Below are 21,436 nucleotides of genomic sequence, written 5' to 3' on the forward strand. Positions count from 1 at the left end.
GGGTGAGAGTGATATGGAGGCTGCCATATTTATTTCCTTTTAAACAATACCAGTTGCCCTGCTGATCTATTTGGCTGCAATAGTGAACTGAATCACACCAGCAACAAGCATGCTTGTTCAGGGTCTGTGGTTGAAAGAATTAGAGGCAGAGGACCAGCACGGCAGCCAGGCAACTGGTATTGCTTAAAAGGAGATAAATATGGCAGCCTCAATATTATTCTCACCTCGGGTTCCCTTTAAAAGTGCAACGCAAAGACAGTGGACCCAAGTTTTGGTGACCCTTTCCCCAGAAAATTCACATAATTGTGCAGGTTTTCTCAAGAAAATACACGTCATGTCTGCAGATTTGCCCAGAGAATACGTTCAATCATGTCTGCAGATTTGCCCAGAAATTACATGCAATCATGTCGGCAGATTTGCCCAGAAAATACATGCAATCATGTCGGCAGATTTGCCCAGAAAATACATGCAATCATGTCGGCAGATTTGCCCAGAAAATACATGCAATCATGTAGCAGATTTGACCAGAAAATACATGCAATCGTGTGGCAGACCTGTCCAGAAAACACTTCAATCGTGTAGCAGACCTGGCCAGAACATAAACGCTACCCCTGGCTGCTAATATAAATAATAATAAAAAAAAAACATTTACTCACCTGCGGCAGAGCTCCTGTTCCGGCCTCCGTCCGGTGCGCAGCTCCCACGATCCTCTGCAGCCAGCAACTCCCAAAGTCTCCAGAGCAGGGCTTCGGACATTTTACTATAGCCCTGCTCTGCCGCTGCGGTGAACTGATATGGCATCGATTAGATGCCGAAAGTCAGTTCACGCTGGGGGGTGCTTGGAGAATTTTAAGGGGTGCTTCAGCACCCAAAGCACCCCCCCCCCGGTGCCGCCACTGCCCTCAGTATAGGTAGCTAGCAGTTGCCCCCAGTATAGGTAGCTAGTTGCCCCCAGTGAAGGTAGTATAGTTGCCCCAATATAGCTAGTATAGTTGCCCCCAGGATAGGCAGCATAGCTGCTGCCCCCAATGTAGGTAGTGTTGCTGCCCCCAGTGTAGCTAGTATAGTGGCCCCCGTACAGCTGCCCTCCAGTATAGCTAGTATAGTGGCCCCCATAGTTGCCCCAGTACAGCTAGTATAGTGGCCCACAGTTTAGATAGTATAGTTGCCTCCATTGTAGCTGGTATGGTGCCCCCCCCCCCCCAGTATAGGTAATATAGTGGCCCCCATAGATGCCCCCAGTGTAGCTAGTATAGTGGCCCCCCGTTTAGCTGCCCCCAGTATAGTGGCCCCCAGTATAGCTAGTATAGTGGCCCCCAGTTTAGGTAGTATAGTGCTCCCCCCCCCCCCCCCCCGTGTAGCTAGAAGGAGGGGTGACAGCAGGAATGATTGGAGGCGCACAAGAAGCACGTGATGGCGACGCAGCGTTCCAGGCTGATACGCGGAAGTAACGTGAGTATTCTCCGCGCCAGCCTGCTCGCTGCCCACTGCCCCCGGCCCGCATTTTTGGGGGGAGAAGAGAGGCAGAAGGAGGGGGACCCAGGTGAGGGAGGGGGGATATTTCCCCCCTCCCCGCCGCTATCCCTGCTGTCACCCCTCCTCCTAGCGCTGCTCTTCCCCTCCTTAGTCAGGTGTAGGGGGGTCGTGGCGACACCCCCCTGGCTGTCTGGCACCCGGTGCGCCACGCCCCCCTGCGCCCTTAGGTACAGGAGCCCAATTACCACCTGGAAGATGTGCAGGCAGGCCTCATATCAGAGCGCCATACTGTCCAGGAGGAAATGGAGATGGAAAGGCAGATGGATCAGATCACTGGCGTAGCAATAGGGGGTGCAGACGTTGTGGTCGCACCAAGGCCCTTGAGCTAGAGGGGCCCAGAGGGGTCCTCCAACAACCACATTATTAGCTCTCTATTGGTCCTGTGCTGGTAATAATCACTTCTATAGATACTTTGAATAGTGGTAATCATTAAACTGTTCCCCATCCCCTTCTTGCACCTCTGACGCTGTAGTTGCCATTGGCAGGTTTTGGTGCGCTGTATCAATTGTTATGTATAGAGTGCTTGGGGGGGGGGGGGGATGTTAAACTTGCACTGGGGCCCACAGCTCATTAGCTACACCACTGCTGGATCAGATGTAGACAGAGCTTCCAGGCTCTGCTCACAATACATTTAGAGCACACCTGAAGTGAAAGGATTATGGAGGCTACCATATTTATTTCCTGTTAAACAATGCGCACTGCCTGGCTGTCCTGCTGATCCTCTGCCTCTAATACTTTTATTCGTCGACCCTGAACAAGCATGCAGCAGATCAGGTGCTCTGACTGAAGTCAGACTGGATTAGCTGCATGCTTGTTTCAGGTGTGTGATTCAGCCAATACTGCTACCAAAGACATTAGCAGGACTGCCAGGCAACTGGTATTGTTTAAAGTGAACCTGAACTCATAATTTTCTCTCTGCTCTAAAAGATAAGCATCAGCATAATAACCTTTAAAGAAACAAAAATTCCTAGTTAAAGCTTTTAGAACTCCTACTGAGATTTTGGTTATTTCCTGGTATCTTGGGAGCACAGAGAGGGTTAACCTCCTGTGTTTTTAGCTCAGAATTCAGCAGTCAGCTTAAATTACACTAGCTCATTACTTGCTGAGAAAGGAGAATTAGACAGGCTGTTCTCTATAAACACACACAGGGTGGATTTCTCTGTGTTCTTCTTGTTAGGTGTGCAAGAGTTCAGACCCACTTTAAAAATAAAAAAATATGGCAGCCTCCAATTGCCTCACACTTCAGGTTTACTTTAAAATAGGCGTCTGCTAATTAGTTAGAAAGTCGGTAATGTTATCAATATTCTCATCGCTTTAAATAAATTGTATGGTGTGTAGGCGCTCCCACATAATAAGGTGACAGACAAAGTTATTTATCAAAAGTCCTCCTCCACACAAAACAACTTGGATTGTGATCCACTATTGACATGTGAAGTAATCGCTCACCAGATCTCAAGGCTGACCAATACCTTTTACACTTAATCAGTTGGTATGCGTTAGTGCGCGTTGGTACGCGTTTTTCCATAGCAGTGCATTGGGAAGAAGATTTCAGTTAAAATGCGTTAAGTGTAAAAGGTGCCATAGGAAAACATGGGCTTTACTTTGAAAATAAGTTTTCTTTCCGTTTTAACTGAGAGCAACTGACTAAGTGTAAAAGGGCCCTAACAGACCAGCAATCAGCGCTTAAAACAACAAATTCTCATCACTTTCCCTAACCTATAACTCATACTAACCCCTCCCCTCACACATGCATAAAACGCACAGAGAGCCGATATGAGGAGCAGCTCCATAACAGCCAAACCCTGACACCCAATTATTCACCCCTGTCACTACCACTGCCAATATCTGAAGCTTGGCTACATGATAGCCCAACTCTGTTTCTCCACTTTCTGATCCCTGCCGTTGATATCCAGGATTTGATTACATTAAGCCAAACCCCAGACGCTGCTTACAGACCTTTGATGCTACTAGTTTGGCTACATGGCACGCACCCCCCCTCCCCCGCTATTTTCAACGCTATTTAGGGTTTGGCTACATGGTTGCCGAATTCAGAGTGCTGCGGCTTACTGCCCACTGTTTACCAATCAGTTGTGCGCCCAAATTAACCAATTTGTCCACTTATAATAGCAGGATATGTCACTAGTCCTATAGGTGTATTGGGCCACTCAGGCATGACTCACAACTGCCCCTTCTTCAGTGTAACTCTCTTTGAAACCAAATCCCTATGGGGGAGCTCTTCTCAAAACCAAAGCTCGAAGAATGGGAGCAAATCTTTAGCAGAAGTGCAGCGACTGCACAGAGTGGCCAATCAGAATGCTAGATCTAGACATCTGCTCCATTTTTAGCACCACTCCTGCTCCTCTTCCTCACGCTGGTTTTGAAAAATCTGCCCCTTTTGCTATTTTGCTCATGAATTCTTTGTGACCTGTATGACTAGTGTTGTGGCAGGGGCGTGTCTGGAGGTGTGCCAGGGGTGTGGTTAGAAGTGTAACTAAGGGTGTGTCTTAAAGGCATCCCTGCACCTCAACTCAGAAAGTTGGGTGGTACACATTTGGCACTATAGGGCTGTGGAGTCGGTACAAAAATCATCCAACTCCAGCTCCTCAGATTATGAAACCACCAACTGCAGGTACTCAGAATTGCTCTGACACAGACTCCACAGCCCTGACCACAACAAAGACACAAACTGATACCAGGACATGAATGTTTTGGGTTGTAACCACTCCTTCTCCTGTCTCCATATTGTTTTGCTCCAGTTTGGCAGAGTCAGAGACAACCTCCTGACCCGTTTCGCTGAGGATGTGGGGCTGAAATCAGTTACAGCTTCTTTATTTCCACGTGGAAATTCCTGTTGATATATTTCACATGTCAGCTAAGGATATAGCACTACATCTCCCAAAACCGGAGTAAATAAGTCAGTGGAAACTACAATGCCGGTTTAATTGCGGCACTCCATGTGCTTCTCACAGTCCGTCTTCATCAGCAGAATTTACAATGCCAGCGACTGGAACGGGGAAAGTTGTGGCAGACAGATGAAACACAAGTGTGCTTTCAATTTACTCCCCTTTTTTTTGATTGAAAAGAGAGAGAGAGAAAAAAAAAAGTTGCGTACAAAAAGCACTACTGCCATTTTTTTGTTTATGGGGTAAAAATTATAATATATACACATTAAAGCGACCTGAAGTCAGAACTTCCTGTCTGCTCTAAAAGCTAAGCCGGCTCAGCGCTTTTACAATATCAGTTTATTTGTCAAATCCTACAAAAAGTTACTACATTAAGAATGCTGCCCTGTGGCCACATACGGCATTTTTAATGTAACTTTTAGCATGCTTTGACAAATAAAGTGATATCGTAAAAAAGCTGAGCCGGATTGTTTTGGAAATTACATTAAGTCCCGTTGGTACACGGGTGAATCCTGTGCGCACGCTTTGACCCTGGTCATTTGGGTGCTGCTCCTCCTATTTGTTTGGAGTTCTAAAAGATAAGCAACAGCATAATAACCTTTAAAGAAAAAAACATCTTTGTTGCAGCTGAAATCCTGCAATACATCTGTAGTGTCTACTTCCTGCTTTAATGGAAGCAGACATAGGGTTAACATCCTTGTTTACTAATTAGCTGCTCTCCTCCATAGCTGAAGAAATCAAATTACAGATTGTGATTATTCACAGATGAGGGGGAATTAGACAGCCTAAACTCTCTTAAAGAGAACCTGTAAGAAAAAAAAGTTCCTCTGGGGGGTACTCACCTCAGTAGGGGGAAGCCTCAGGGTCCCAATGATGCTTCCCCCTCCCCTGTAGCTGCAGGCAATCCAGCGCTGGCTCCCCCGAAGTCTCCCGGAATCCTCCCTCGACAAGCCTGACAAGGCTTCCTATATTTACCTTCCCTGGCTCCAGCAGGGGCGCTGCGGGGAACGAGGACACCGGGAGGGGAACGGGAAGGCTCTACAGGACCCAGAGCCTTTCCTCTCCTTAGGTAAGTATCTGTTTTTTATTTTAATGTATGCTCCAGACTTGCTTTAAACTGTACTTGAGACGAAAGAAGTCTCAGGTTTTATACTTACCTGAGGCTTCCACCAGCCCCCTTGAAACCGCTCGATCCCTCGCCATCTCCCTGGGCCGCTCCTGTCCTCCTCTGGGTGACCAGGTACTCTGGCCGAGTCTAACTGTCGCAAATGCGCAGCCGTGCCCCAGTCGTGCTCCCATGGCCAGGAGCATTCTGTGCCAGTGCAGTAACCACTGCGTAGCGCGACTCGGCCACCGTGCCGTCCGAGACAAAAAAGCAAAGAAAGGGTGTCCGCACGATATCCCTTGCATCAGGTTCCTTTATTATGGACGTATCCACACCACAACACACATCATATAGCTGACATGTTTCGAACCAAACGGTTCTTACTCATAGCTATGAGTAAGAACCGTTTGGTTCGAAACATGTCAGCTATATGATGTGTGTTGTGGTGTGGATACGTCCATAATAAAGGAACCTGATGCAAGGGATATCGTGCGGACACCCTTTCTTTGCTTTTTGTCTCGTTGGATTGGCCTGTCCCGGTTCCAGCACTGTCCCAGGGAAGTGTGAGCGGATTTCTGGGGATTTCCCACCGTGCCGTCCATCGGGGGACAGGATCAGGTTGGGAAAATGGTGAGGGACCGAGCAGCCTCAAGAGGGCTGGAGGAAGCCCCATGCAAGTATAAAAACTGAACTTCTTTCATCTCAAGTTCCTTTTAAAATACATTTTATTAAAAATAAGAAAATATCACCTAGGTTAAAACTTAGGAGAAAAAGTGAATTTGATTGGGCTCTTAGTGTAAAACTGTTCCATAAAAGAAACTGCCCCCTAGAATCCCACTCACAGCATAACCATCCCGTATGCACATATCACATAAAGTGCATACGCTCCACCCGGACAGCGTTATAGACAAGCATCATCCAACTCTATGCTCCCTTTGCTGGTTCTGGCACACTCCCAAAAACGTATGTGGTGACGTCAAACGTCACAGCTCATCAGGACCCTGCCCTACATGTTTCATCTTCCAATCAGACTCTTCAGGGGTTCAGCAGTTCTCCAGCTGTGTGATTTTACATCACTTCCTGTCCAGAGAGGAAGTGGATAAATCTTTCCAACAGTGCCAGAGAAATAAAAGATCTTTTGTAAAATGGGAGAAATTTGGGCTCCTCAACTAGTTTTTTTGTTGTGCCTCAGGACCACCAGTTTACAAATTAAAGCAAAAAAAACTCTGTGAAGGTTTCAGGGACAGGAATTTAGGAGAGAACTTTCCAAACGGGACACAAAGAACATTAAACCTCCAAATGTTTCTGACCACTTTCCACACTACTGAAAACTAAGATAAAACAAATCCAGGAACTGAGCATTAAATCAGGTTTCTTTTTTCATAACACATTCTTTCCAACACACATCAGCGTGCAACCGGAGAAACATCTCGTCTAAGTGTGGAGGACAAGCGTTTCCTCTTCTGTTTCATAGCGGAGAAGTCCACTCGTCTATAAAAATCTTTAGTTTCGGTGTTGGAAAATTACAATAAAAATAAAATGGTAACATCTGCAAGTGTTGTGAAGGCTTCAGAGGTGGAAGGTCAGTCAAGACACTTCCCTTCTGAACCTTCGCTGTATGACTAACCCTCCACCTCTGGAGAGGTCTCAGCCCCCGAGATCCCAAAGATGTCCACAGGCTGAGTCCAGAGTCAGTGGGACGTAAATAATTCTGGCTGGTGGGCAAGGTTGACGTAGATTGTATGCAGCTTAAAATTAAGGTGGCCATGCATCTCTTAACTTGGTGGCTGATCAACCATCTGATTCGATAATTATAATCAAATCGGATGAAAATTGGTGTCGCCAAGTGCATGGCCGATTGACGATATGACCAATTTCGGGCCGAAACTGGTCGCATGTATCGATTGGGCATACTGCAAGATGTCGGGTCCTCATGGTCGATCAGGTGCACGTCGGTAAAGGTGAGCGATGCCAGGACGAGCAATGAACACAGCGAAACCCCCGGCTCTGTCCCCCAGTATATAAATGTACATGTGTGCATTTATACATGATTTCATTTGATCAGGAATCGGCCTGCGGTGTAAGGGCAGCTGACAGAGCTTTCTCTAAATCTATGTACCCACCTGGCGATTTTCCAGACTATTTTCCCAGCGACAAGCGATTTTTACACAACATCGCGAGGTGGGTACAGGCGCATGAACATTGCTTAGTGTCGCGCTACGACAAAAGACCGACACGGCGGATCGGATCTTTAAGATCCCTGACGACACCATGCAAACTACCGCGATCGTTGGAAGTCTCGCTGGAGCCTCTCTCTCCTCTGCCTCGGCCCCTCCCTGTTCCCCCTCCTACACTGCGCCCTGAGGTCTGGAGCCTCTCTGGCCTCAGCCCCGCGCCCCCTCCTACACTGCGCCCTGAGGTCTGGAGCCTCTCTCGCCTCAGCCCTGCGCCCCCTCCTACACTGCGCCCTGAGGCTGGAGCCTCTCTCGCCTCTGCCTCGGCCCCTCCCTGTTCCCCCTCCTACACTGCGCCCTAACGCTGGAGCCTCTCTCGCCTCAGCCCCGCGCCCCCTCCTACACTGCGCCCTGAGGCTGGAGCCTCTCTCGCCTCTGCCCCGCCCCCTCCTACACTGCACCCTGAGGCTGGAGCCTCTCTCGCCTCTGCCCTGCGCCCCCTCCTACACTGCGCCCTGAGGCTGGAGCGTCTCTCACCTCTGCCTCAGCCCCGCGCCCCCTCCTACACTGCACCCTGAGGCTGGAGCCTCTCTCGCCTCTGCCCCACCCCCTCCTACACTGCGCCCTGAGGCTGGAGCCTCTCTCGCCTCTGCCTTGGCCCCGCCCCCTCCTACACTGCGCCCTGAGGCTGGAGCGTCTCTCACCTCTGCCTCAGCCCCGCGCCCCCTCCTACACTTCACCCTGAGGCTGGAGCCTCTCTCGCCTCTGCTCCACCCCCTCCTACACTGCGCCCTGAGGCTGGAGCCTCTCTCGCCTCTGCCTCGGCCCAACCCTGCGCCCCCTCCTACACTGCACCCTGAGGCTGGAGCCTCTCTCGCCTCTGCCTCGGCCCCACCCCCTCCTACACTGCGCCCTGAGGCTGGAGCCTCTCTCGCCTCTGCCTCGGCCCCGCCCCCTCCTACACTGCGCCCTGAGGCTGGAGCCTCTCTCGCCTGTTCCTCGGCCCTGCTTGGTCGAATTTACCCATCATCGCTAGATGTACCTTAAGGCCAATCAAATGGATTTCCTGATCATTTTAAATTTGCATGCAAGCAAGAATTATCAGTATGCCACTGACCACCTCTACAGCCATGTGATTAAAGGTGCCAATATATCAGGCGATGATGGGCAGATTCGACCAAGAGACAGATCTCTCTGACTGAATGCTGCCCATATACCACAGGCCGATTCCCAATTGCTTTCAGCCTGAAATCTTACAGGAATAGGCTTTGTGATGTTTTATGTGCCCCCTGGTGACTGTGTATTAAGATACTTTACCTGTTCGCTGTCCCGCAAGTGTCCACTGTACTTCTGCAATAGCGTCTGCCGGCGTTATAGCGCGTCAGGATACATGTGTGTTGCCTCATACATACCCCATGTTCTGTATGCTGGTAGTCACGTGGGACCTGAATGAAAGTACAGCGGCGGGCTTGATAGGTAAAATATTAATGCACAGCACTGGAGGGGGGCACTTAACATTTGGGAGAGATAGCGCATGGGGTTTTAGGGTTACCACCCGATCAACCACGTCGAGCAGAGATTTCCCAGCATTTCCTATTGCTACAGTTGACCAAATTATGTCCCAAAATTAGTCAAGTCGTCAATTGGGCATGCTTGCTTGCTTGCTTGGGCACAGGTTTTCATTTGATTTGATAATAATTATTAAATCGGGTGGTTGATTGGTTGCCAAGTCACCAGATATATGGCCACCTTAAGAGACATTTGTATCTTGGAAGGAAAGCTATGGCAAGTTTGGACAAGATACTAAAGGAAAGAGATGTCACCTTACCAACAAAGATCAGGATAGTTACAGCCATGGTCTTCCCAGTATTGAAACATACGGCTGTGAAAGTTGGACTGTAAAAGCCATGCGTAGATAAATTGATGCTTTTGAGCTGTGGGTGCAGAGAAAGCTACTGAGAGCTCCCTGGACTGCCAGAAGATTTAATCAGTAAACACTTAAAGAGAAACTCCGACCAGGAACTGAACTTTATCCCAATCAGTAGCTGATGCCCCCTTTTACACGAGAAATCTATTCCTTTTCACAAACGGATCATCAGGGGGCGCTGTATGACTGATGTTGGGGTGAAACCCCTCTCACAAGAAACTCTGAGGACTATGGTACTCCTGGCAGTTTCCTGTCTGTGAACCTTGTTGCATTGTGGGAAATTGCTGTTGTGGCAGTTGGAAACAGCTGTAAACAACTAACAGCAGCTACATCACCTGCCAGCAGTAAAAATGTCACCATGTGATAAATGTCCGAATGTAAATCAGGGATTTAAAAGATTTTACAATGGGCAAACACTGACTAAATCATTTATATATAATTATTGTAAAACTGAAGCACTTTTTTTTATTACATTATTTTCACTGGAGTTCCTCTTTAAAGAAATAAGGCCAGAGTGTTCACTAGAACGGTTGACTACTATTAAAAGGTGTTTCATCCCCTGGCTGGGAAATTTGGCTGCAACAAAGGGTCCCTGCTGCTGCTTTTTAGTAGGGGTGTTTATTGGGGAGCCCCCAAGTTAATTTTGCCCAGGGGCCCCATTGTTACCAGAGCTGGTCCTGCACCTGGGAACTGTATAGGGGAATGGGGACTAGACACCAGTGAACTATTTAGGCGTGCAAAGGGGAACCACTAGACACCAGGGAACTGCAGAGAGGGGGAAGAGAGCCAGTAAACACCATGGAACTGTATGGGGCAGGAGGGATGACCTATAGACAATAGGGGACTTTATAGGGGAGAGAGGAGGTATTAGACACCATGGAACTGTATAGGGGAGGTGGGGGGAGCACTAGACACCAGGGAATTGTATATGGGAGGGGCCATTACACACCAGGGAACTTTATAAGGGAGGAAATTGGCCACTAAACATTAAGGTTGGCCTGTGACTTGGTCCTAGTGTTCTTTTGGCCCACTTTGCATTTGAGTTTGACACCACTGTTATTATCCTACCCACTATAGTGCTCTCTCTTAACTATATTCTCTTGTATTTGTCTATTATAACTATAATCCTCACATTAGGTTGTTTTGTTGTTAAAATAAAAAAGCAGCAGCCAAATAAGTCAGTAAGTCCAGCAGCTGCTTTGTGAGAAATCACAACAATGTCAGGTCGGGATATATCTCAGCTTTTGCAGAGTCTTGACAGCAGACCTAAGATTATACGCTTTGCATCACCAAATTACATAAAGCGTGAACATTAAAGCTGCTCGCTTTGACCCTCGCAGCTCTGGATCTGTAGCCTTGATGTTAGCATGGATTCTCATTACACATTCAGAAGACTATTAATTAGGAGAAGTCAATAACCCCTGTCCTGGTGAACCTCCAGAACTGCTTGGCTGGGAAGAATGAACTCATGAGGCTGTGCAGCAGGCGCTGGGACTGTTTGGGAGTTTAGCTGTCACATCCGAAGCAGATCAGACTTCAAGTCTGCTAAACCCCATACGAGTCAGCAGAAAGATCGCCGAGGGAGTTGGCCTGCACCTCCGAGCTTGCGGTAACGTACAATGTCCATGCCTCCTACCAAACAACGCTGCCATTCTCGCTTCTAAACAAGCTTAGCTTCTGGACAGCTATTTATTTAGTGTTCTATTTCGGGATACAATTACTTTGACAGAGCATATTCTAATGCTGGAGGGGAAACTGCTAAGAATAGCTTCATGGGAGAGAAAAGTAGAGTGATTAACTCTAGTTTGTTTTTGTTAGATTGTCTGGTCCTTCATCTGCAGCGATATAGGACTGTTAGGTTTAAGTAAAGTAGGAAGTATTGGATCAGGAGGAGGATGCCATTTATTGGTTAACTTAACTAAAGTGATGCACGATTACGTATTGTAGCACACAGAAAGCCTCAGGGTTATAAGGTGAATATGATGGGGTAAGAAACTAACAAATCATCTCAAGCCAAAACAAAGTATCCACTGCTCGAAAAATAGACTCCTCCACTGCTCAGATATTAAGAAATGCCTTGGAATATCCACTTTAGAAGTTATTTCTTGTGAGTCAAAACCATAATGCAGTGTAGTTGTGGACCATCCAAGGTGCTCCTACCACCGATGGTCCAACCTCTGAGGCCACCAGAGCCATCACATCGGTCCATCGTGTCCCCTTGTGGCTGCAGAGGGTGGAGGAACATCTAGAGATGTCAGGACAGTTATTCTGCACCATGGTGAGAGAAATTGTACTTATCTGTTACTGGCTGTACCGGAACTCAAGCTGAGTTTATAGGACTGAAACACCCTGCCTGAAGCAGGCGAGAGGACTGCATGTGCAAATTCTTTAACCCATTTGCTAAAGGCCTTCCAAATGAGGTTGGAGGGGGGAGTCATTCTTTTTTTTTTCTTTAAAGAAAAAGGGTTCTTACTGTAAGTTAAATTGAGACTTGAATCGCAGCACCTGGAAGCTGTTAAGAAAGAAACTGTGTATACTCGCGATGGAATTGGATTAAAAGCAAATGTAACCAGAGGCCCTTTAAAAAAAAAAGTAGAAGTTTAAGTTATCTTGCCTATGTAAGCATATTATTTAGAGAGAGTATGTTCCCAGCTGTGCCCTGACAGCCAAGGGACCCAGTGCATTGTGCTGCTCATTCGCTCTGCTGTGAGTGAGCCTTCTGATCTCGCTTACTAAGTGCATTGGCTGATTCATCTTAGATTTATCTCAATTGTGAGAAGCTCCAACTCCCCCGGGGGCAAAAAAACACACAGACTTTCTTCCATGGTCCTGACAAGTCTCAACACTATCACAGCGGTAATTCTGGTTATATTTCCAGAGCAGTTTAATTTTCTCATTTCCATTTTACTGCCTGGGACGGAATCAGATTAATTTAGAGTTACAGGTAAAACAATTCAATTTACACACACTTTATAGAATGTTTACTATGCTCTGCTTGACATAAGATTGTCTTCCGTTATCAATATTTCATAGGCTTGTTATGGCTTCAGATCTGTCGATATAAATTGTTGACTACATGTAGTATATGATTGGTTATGTATCGGCAGTAATGCTGGCGCTTGATTCGCCTCTCGATCGTTTTTGCCGCTCAATTCTGCAGTGGACTCTCTTATCTTCCGCTCGTTTTTCTTATCTTTTTCCATTCACGTCTATCAGAAATCGAGCGGCGAAAGGATCGAAAGGGAGATCGGACATGTCGGAAATGATCTATCGAGCCATCCAATTACCTCAAAAATGACCCGATATTCCCAGCATTAGGTATTCAGATCTATCAGCTCATTCTTCTTCCAGTCCAAGGATTGCATTCCCCAGGATATATGGACTCAAACACAGGATGGTCATCTAATGACGTGTGAAAGCTACAACTGTTCAACAGCTGATGTGTGCTATTTCTAATGACCGCTGACCTGTGTCATTTCTAATGGTCACTGATGTGTGTGTCATATCAGACAACAGCTGAGGTGTGCTATTTCTAATGACCGCTGACCTGTGTCATTTCTAATGGTCACTGACGTGTGTGTCATATCAGACAACAGCTGAGGTGTGCCATTTCTAATTACCGCTGACGTGTGTCATATCAGACGATGGCTGACGTGTGTCATTCCTAATGACCGCTGACGTGTGTCATATCAGACGATGGCTAACGTGTGTCATATCAGACGATGGCTAACGTGTGTCATTCCTAATGACCGCTGACGTGTGTGTCATATCAGACGATGCCTGATGTGTGCCGTTTGTAATGAGCGCTGACGTGTGTCATATCAGACGATGGCTGACATGCATCATTCCTAACGACCACTAACCTGTTAGTGTCATACCTAGTGACTGCTGATGTGTATAATTTCTTATGACCTCTGATGTGTGTGTCATATGACCGCTGACCTCTGTGTCATTTCTAACGACCACTGACATACGGCTGTACTCATCCGTATGATGACCTTGGAAAACTGCAAGGGTACAAAATGTAAGTCTTAGCTTGTTGTTTTTATGAAATGTTTGACTGTGTTTGGGGAGTCTGGTAATGTCTGAAGAGACATCCCCAGTGCAGTATTGTTCACCTCTCTATATGTCGCGCATAGAAATGTAGTTAATTGTTGTGGTGTTTGAAATGGATTCATCCTATGAAGTCTATATGACAGTGACACTCGATTTCATCAGCCCCTGAACACTAAGGGCCCTTTCACACTAGCGCTGTGCGGTGCAAATTCCCGCACTGCTACCGCAGCCTAATGAAACCTTATGGGGAAGTTGATACTTCCCATGTTGCGGTACACTGCGCTGAAAATGTCAAATTTAACGCTAGTGCAGAACTACGTTATCGTGCGGGATCTGCAATTCTTTTAAATAGTTGACATCGCGGTGCGGAAGCGTATTTTAACAACAAGCTTCCGCATACCCGAAGCAGGAAGTGACTACAAGTGCGTGTCACTTCCTGGTTGGCTGGTGGCCAGATGTGACGTTAGATGTTTATTGACTGTGTATGGGGAGCTTTATACTGCAGAGCCGATAAGAGTGCACGGTTTTCCTGATGTCATCTGATGGGAATAGATAGATAGAGGTGATACACTGTGCTACACTTCTGCAAATTCTGTCCTTAATATATTACCTTAAAGTGTACCAGAGATGATGGATACAATAAAAGTTTTATACATACCTGGGGCTTCCTCCAGCCCCATCCGCATGGGGCGCTCGCACGCCGCCGTTTTCAGCCTTCTGTATCACCGGGCCGGTCCCGTAACTTTGGCCAGTGGCGGCTAGTCTGACGCAAGAGAAGTGCACTCTCTACGTATCTCTCCGGCGGCTTACGGAAAAACGTTTCTTTGTTACAACTGATACAATTCTTTCAATAAATCTGCGGTGTATCTACTTCCTGCTTTCATGGAAGCAGACATAGGGTTAACAACTTTTCAAGTTAGCCTCTCTGCTGTGGCAGTCAGCTGACACAGCTGAGGGATCAAATTACAACTTGTGATTAATTACAAATGAGGGGAAATTAGACAGTTTAAACTCTCTAAATACACACAGGGTGGATTTGTCGACTTTTTCCTGATGTCTTGTGCAAGACTTCAGGTCCGATGGGCTTCAGCGGAAATAGCCGAGCCCAATCGGGTCCGTTCTAACACGCAGGCGACTCGTGCCTGTGCAGTAGAGTGAACACGATCGGTATCGGCTATATCCGCCGGAACCCATTGGAAAGCTGCTACTACGCCTGCGCTGGAGCTAGGAAGGTAAATATTTACATCACCGATTAACTGGTTCTGGACCGACGCAGTTGAAATCTACGTCCTGCCTGTGGCTGGACGTAGATTTCAACAATGGTCGCCACGCATTTGCGCCGCTCACGCTGCTGTCTACCCGTGGCAGATCACTCACCCTGCCGTCTATATAACGGCAGAGCAGTGTGAAACGGTCAGGAGATGATTTCATTGGCTCCTGACCCTGTCATCACTGTAAGCCAATCCCATTGACTTACATTGATTGACTGCGTCAGGAGCCAATGAAAGCGGCTTCTGACCAGCGCACACAGCTCTGCCGTCATAGAGACGGCAGAGAGAGGGACCTGCGGCGAGGATAGAGCGGCGTGACCACCTGGAGTGGCGGATTATTGCAGTGATTCGACGTTTTAATGAACAAGCAGTCTCTGATCCTTAAGTGGGCAGAGATTGCTGGTTCGGAAGTAGTTAAAGAAAACCTGTAACGAAAAAAACTCCCCTGGGGGGTACTCACCTGGGGTGGGGGAAGCCTCTGGATCCTATTGAGGCTTCCCCCGTCCTCCTGTGTCCCACGGCGGTCTCGCTGTGCCCCTCTGAACAGCGGGGATGTAAATATTTACCTTCCCGGCTCCAGCGCAGGCGCAGTATCAGCTCTCGGCTCGGCACAGCGCAGACATAGGCGGAAATAGCCGATCACTGTCGGTCCACTCTACTGCGCAGGCGCAAGCCTCCTGTACCTGCGTAGTCGACAGCGGACCCGACAGAGATCGGCCATTTTCACCTATCTCCGTGCGGAAAGCTGCAACAGCGCCCCCGCTGGAGCCAGGAAAGGTAAATAAATCCGCGATTATCAGGCTTGTCGAGGGAGGATTGCCGGAGACTTCGGGGGAGCCAGTGCTGGACTGCCTGCAGCTACAGGGGTGGGGGAAGCCTCTTTGGGACCCTGAGACATCCCCCTCCCGAGGCGAGTACCTCCCAGGGGAACTTTTTTTTGTTACAGAGTCTCTTTAAGGAGCTGCACTATTTGATTAATTTCTAAAGATGAACTAACTTGCACGAAATAAGGATAAAGTGTGCTCAGAATAATTTGCATCTCGTTGACCGAGTCAGGTACTAAGCAACTACACAGCAACAGTGTCAGTGGGGCAGACTGATTGTAATGACATAAAATCTCCCTCTAGTGGTGATTCTACAGCAAAACTCCTGTAGTGATCAAAGACATATGCAAATGCCTCAGATATAGGCATATTTTTTTTAAGGGAACCTAAACTGAGAAGGATTTGGATTTTTCCTTTTAAAATAATACCAGTTGCCTGAATCGCCTGCTGATCCTGTGTCTCTAATACTTTTAGTCACAGCCCCTGAACAAGCATGCAGATCAGGTGCTCTGACGGAAGTCAGACTGGATTAGCTGCATGCTTGTTTCTGGTGTGTAATTCAGACACTACTGCAGCCAGAGATCAGCAGGACTGCCAGGCAACTGGTATTGTTTAAAAGTAATAATGGCTGTGTGTGTACAGCTTGTATAACGGTAAATTTCAACAGACTGCTTCACATTGTATCACAGTGTTATATTTGCAGTGCTGTCCCATGAACAGATAGAATAAAATATTAATAAAAAATGTGAGAGGTGTACTGACTTTTGTGAGATAACTACACTCCATGTTATGCCAGTCCACACCCTGCAGCCAGTCTACTAACCACGAACGGCAAACATAAGAACCACGTCTCCTGCCAAAGCAAAGTCTCAGCCTCTCGCACAATTAACTGGCATGGTATTATTGTTCTAATTGATTTATAAAGCGCCAACATATTCCGTGGCGCTGTACAAAGTAAGAAACAAACACGGAGTACATAATACAGATAATGGTGTACACCAAAATACAAAATTCGTAATGACCGTGACAAATGTAACATGATGAATGAAATGTATAATTAATTCCAAGACACAAAAGGGTGAGAGAGCCCTGCCCTTGTGAGCTTACAATCTAAAGCCTACATGTCAAACTCCGGCCCGCGGGCCAAATCTGGCCCTCAGAGCCATTAAATTTGGCCCTCATGTGGTTTGCATTATGATTGTCCCACTCTAGACCACCAAGGAAGCTATTTTGGAGGTGAAGTCCTAGAAGACCAGGGAAGCCATATGGGGGATGTAGGGGGAAAGCACTAAATACTAGGGAATTGTATAGGGTAGGGTGGGAGCCACTAGACACCAGGGAACTGTATAGGGGAGGGATGAAGCATTAGACATCAGGGAATTAAATAGGGGAGGGAGGAGGGCCACTAGGGAACTGTATAGGGGAGGGTGGGAGCCTCTAGACACCAGGGAACTGTACAGGGGTTGAAGGGGGGGGGGGAGGCATTAGACACCTGGGAACTTTATAAGGGAGGAAGGTGGCCAGTAGACATTGAGGTTGGCCCGCAACTAGGTCCCAGTGTTCAATTTCAGGCCTATTTTGTATTTGAGTTTGACACCCCTGATCTAAAGGAATAGGAAGGAAACAAGGTGGGGTAGTATACAATATTCATAACTAGAGGCCGTGTGCTTTTAGGATATCTAGAAGTACAACTTGGCCAGTGGTCCAAAGGTGAATGAAGGTAGAGTGCATGCTTGTCAAAAAAGTAAGTTTTAAAGAACGTTTAAAGCTATCAAAGGTTGGAGAGTGAAGGATGTGTTGTGGAAGGGGATTCCAGAGGAGGGGTGAAGCACGTGAGAAATCCTGAATACATGAATGCGAGGAGGTAATTCTAGAGGAGGACAAAAGAATATCAGTGGTATCAATGTTAGTGAGAGTATGGTTGATTGTGCTGTGGATGAGGTACATGAACTGCGTGCAATAATAACCCTACTTGTCTTATTCCTAGAATCGCAGAGGACACGCTTAGCGTTTTGGGCCAGAGATTCGGCTTGAGGATGAGGACCGGCTATATATTATATCTGCTTCTGCTGATCTCTGTCTGTTTCATTGGCGATAAAGCTGAAGATGCTTCTCCTCGAAGACAGCAAAGGAGGAATCTGAACAGACGGAGAAAAGTGCCTGCAAAGGGCGCGACTAGAAGACAACCAGCGGCTGCACCTTCTCCTATCCCAGTGCCTGAAACCAACGTCCCGCTATACAATGGGGATGATACCATAGTCCACATACTGCAAGCAGTCTTAGGTGTCAGCGAGCAAGCGCCAAGCTATAACATTGTGCCAGGTAAGCTGTATAAAATAATCCCATTCACCGATCAAACAGTCTGTGATCAGTGAGCACCACCATCAGTGAGATACCTGTATACAATGAACAGAGGCGCCAAAAGCATTAGATTAGATTAAATGAGCTTAAAAACCAACTTAAATGGCAAAATTGAAGGAGGAAGTGGTGGTCTTACCTCCCTCAAGCAAACACGACAACGACTGCGATTCAGACAGTCAAACACATTTATTAGGAACTCCAAAAAGAAATTCAACGCGTTTCACAGGTTCAACCCCGCTTCATCAGGCAATATAGGGAGGAGTATCAAACAATCTGCACAAGGATTCAAGTTCAGAGGCGCTTAACTTAAATCCGTGTGCAGATTGTTTGATTGTTCGGCGGTGGCGATTGGAAAAAACAAACAGGCAGCTAGCAAAGTGAAGTTTGAAAAAAAAAATGTATGCAAATCGGCCCACCAGGGCCTGAGGAATCCTCCGCGCCGGCTTACCCCGAGCTCAGCTCAGGATAACCGGCAAGGAGGTTAAGCACAAGTGTAATTTGATCTTTCACCTTACTGCCAAGGCAGAGCGCTCATTTGTAAACAATATGTCAGCTTCCATTAAAGTAGGAAGTAGACACACTGCAGATTTATTGCAGGATTTGCATCAGCTGTAACAAAGGAATGTTTTTATTTAAAGGTTATTATGCTGTTGCTTTTTAGATCAGAGAGGAAGTTCTGAGCACAGATCTAATTTAGTTTGAGTTTCCTTTAAATTTTAAAAAATAATAATTGTGTAGCAGTTATATTACCAAACCAGATCCTTTCTTTAAAGAAATAAAACAGTTATATAGTCAAGTTATAATTAAAGTGAATAGAATAAAATTAAATACAGTGAAGGAAATTAAACTGTATCTTCCGCTTATGGTCAGTTTAAAAGTTCCTTAGGTTTGGACAGTGGTTTAGAATGCTATGTTATTACTGTGCTTGTCCATTTAAACCTGGTTCCAAGGTTTTCCATGTCTTCTCCTAAAACTAACTCAACTCTAATTCTCAAAGCCACAGGATGGTTGGAAGGCTCCAGAGAAGTGTAGATTTCCAGGGTAGAATGATGACTTCGGCAAAAACTCAAAGAACGCTGGCTGGCAAATTACAATAATGTTCCTCTGATGAAGGGTTTTGGAAGCTGAAACATCGCATTATATTTGTTTTGTGGTTTCGCGGTCTAATGGCCAATGTGGCCCATGTGGTTTAGATTAAATTAGGTTACCCTGCAATACACAAGGTTCACTGACCAGATAACTACCTCATGCAGAACACATGCAATGACCTATTGCCTAAACTATCTCATGACAATGGTCCAATGGGGACTAAACAGCTAGATTCAGCTGAAAGTCACGATTGTATTTCAAGCCAACCTTCCCAGCAAAACTATACAGGTAGTCCCCGGTTAACAAACCAGAAAGGGACTGTAGGCTTGTTCTGAAAGGACCACTTATCGCAAAAAAAAGGTAGGCAGTTAAAATCGGACTGAACTGACAGGTTTTGGGCCAGTCCATCTCCCCATGGGGGATTCTCAGGGTTTTCTTTGTTTTCAACAGCATTTTCTGAACAGTAGTTGCAAAGTCTAACTGACAGAATAGTGTGCGAGTGAGTAGGGAGGCTGGCTGGTATCTTACTATTTCGGCAGTTAAACTGCTGTTCAGGAAATGCTGTTGAAAACAAAGAAAAACCTGAGCATCCCCCCATGAGGAGATGGACTGGCCCAACACCTGTCGGTTCTGTCAGATTTTAACTGCCTACTTTTTTCGCAATAGTGGTCCTTTAGAAAACCTGAACTGAAAATTAAAAGTCAAAATAAGCATACACAAGTCATACTTACCTTCCATGTAGTCTACTCCTCAGTGTCTTTCTCCTGTCCCGCGTCCTGTTTGTTTACTGTGATCAGGGGAATTTTCCGTCCTCCATTTTGAAAATGGCCATTACCCATAACAGCTTTCTGGTCAGCACACAGTTAAACTGTAACATCGCCCACTTGAGCCATAGGGAAACATGGACATTTACCTGGTACATCAGTTCTCCTCTCAGCTGTAACTGACAGCAACTGATATATAACTGACAGCAACTGATATATTTCGGATCTGACAAAATATTGTCAGAACTGGAAGGGATCACTGTCAGAAGAAAATGGTGAGCTTCTGAGAGGAACTGATGTTAAGGTAACTCTGTAATGTTCATTTGAAGTTACCTCATGTATTTATTTTATATATTTTTACTCAGTACAGGTTCTCTTTAAGCTTAATCTGTCCATAGGTGAAATACTGTGCCATCCCTGTCCCCTGTACCTCCTCTGTGGCCCCCTGTACCTCCAGTGTCCCCCTCTGTGTCACCTCTGTTCCCACGTGCATAATATATAAAATAGACAAGAACCCACTTGTATCATTTGCAAATAGTGGGTTAGATGTACACCCAAAAAGACCTCAAGAGAAAAAGTAAGTGACAGAGGACTAGGAGCTCGAGTGTACCATCTGGAGGAAGAATGTACGGTAATAAAAATAAAGACCTCACAAAGATGGGTCACCTTCAAGGCAACCACCAGATAAAGAAGGCAGAGAATTTCCTGTGTTGGGTAGGTCAACCTCTCTAAGAATTTCCAATAGTAGCACTACAAAGCGATGGGAATGGAATGCGTACATGCAAAAAGGCCGTCTGGAAAAAAAAAGGGCGCATGATATAGACAAAATTATAAGTTTTTATCTAAAACAATATTTTTTGTTTCTATATTCTAAACGAAAATCAAGTGCTAAATATGTTGAATGAACGGTAATGAAATGGCAAAATAGCGTCTATAACAAAAAACTATATTTACACTTGTGTTATGCATAGGAATACAATTGTAGATATTACAGGTATTTTAGTGCAACTATACCTAACTGTACTCTCACAGATAACTCCCCTTATACCTATCCCTAACCTCTAGACCCCCCCCCCCCCTTGAAGGTAATAAGCATAGTTTAATAAATTGTATATACAATATACTACAAATATTATACTGGAACTACACCTAACCCTACTCTCACACAGAAACCTCCCTGTACCTATCCGTAACCCCTAGACGCCCCTGGTGGTGCCTAACCCTAAAACCCCCCTGGTGGTGCCTAACCCTAACCACCCCCCTGGCGGTGCTTAACCCTAAACCCCCCCCCCCCCCCGTGTCGCCTAACCCTAACCATCCCCCTGGTGGTGCCTAACCCTAACCAGCCCCTGGTGGTGCCTAACCCTAACCACTCCCCTGGTGGTGCCTAAACCTAACCATCCCCCTGGTGGTGTCTAACCCTAAC

At 46.4% G+C, this 21,436-nt stretch overlaps 2 protein-coding genes across 9 annotated transcripts in view; one reads left to right on the forward strand and one right to left on the reverse strand.

Moving 5' to 3' along the window:
- Positions 1-21,436, reverse strand: part of CENPP (centromere protein P) — a 413,763-nt gene that overhangs the window by 47,181 nt on the left and 345,146 nt on the right. The window lies entirely within an intron of this gene.
- The window catches only part of ECM2 (extracellular matrix protein 2), a 41,178-nt gene continuing 30,822 nt past the window's right edge, over positions 11,081-21,436 (forward strand). For 2 of the 5 annotated variants that reach the window (XM_068251997.1, XM_068251998.1), the window contains exons 1-2: positions 11,082-11,254; positions 17,784-18,118. In XM_068251997.1, coding sequence (XP_068108098.1) covers positions 17,833-18,118 — 286 coding nt within the window. In that variant the 5' untranslated portion in view covers positions 11,082-11,254; positions 17,784-17,832. Of the gene's footprint in view, positions 11,255-11,824; positions 11,924-12,557; positions 12,590-17,783; positions 18,119-21,436 lie in introns of those variants that run through there. The other 3 variants (XM_068251994.1, XM_068251996.1, XM_068251995.1) reach the window with 3 other exon arrangements.

The sequence above is a fragment of the Hyperolius riggenbachi genome, chromosome 9 (assembly GCF_040937935.1).
Source record: "Hyperolius riggenbachi isolate aHypRig1 chromosome 9, aHypRig1.pri, whole genome shotgun sequence".
Classification (NCBI taxonomy): Eukaryota; Metazoa; Chordata; class Amphibia; order Anura; family Hyperoliidae; genus Hyperolius; species Hyperolius riggenbachi.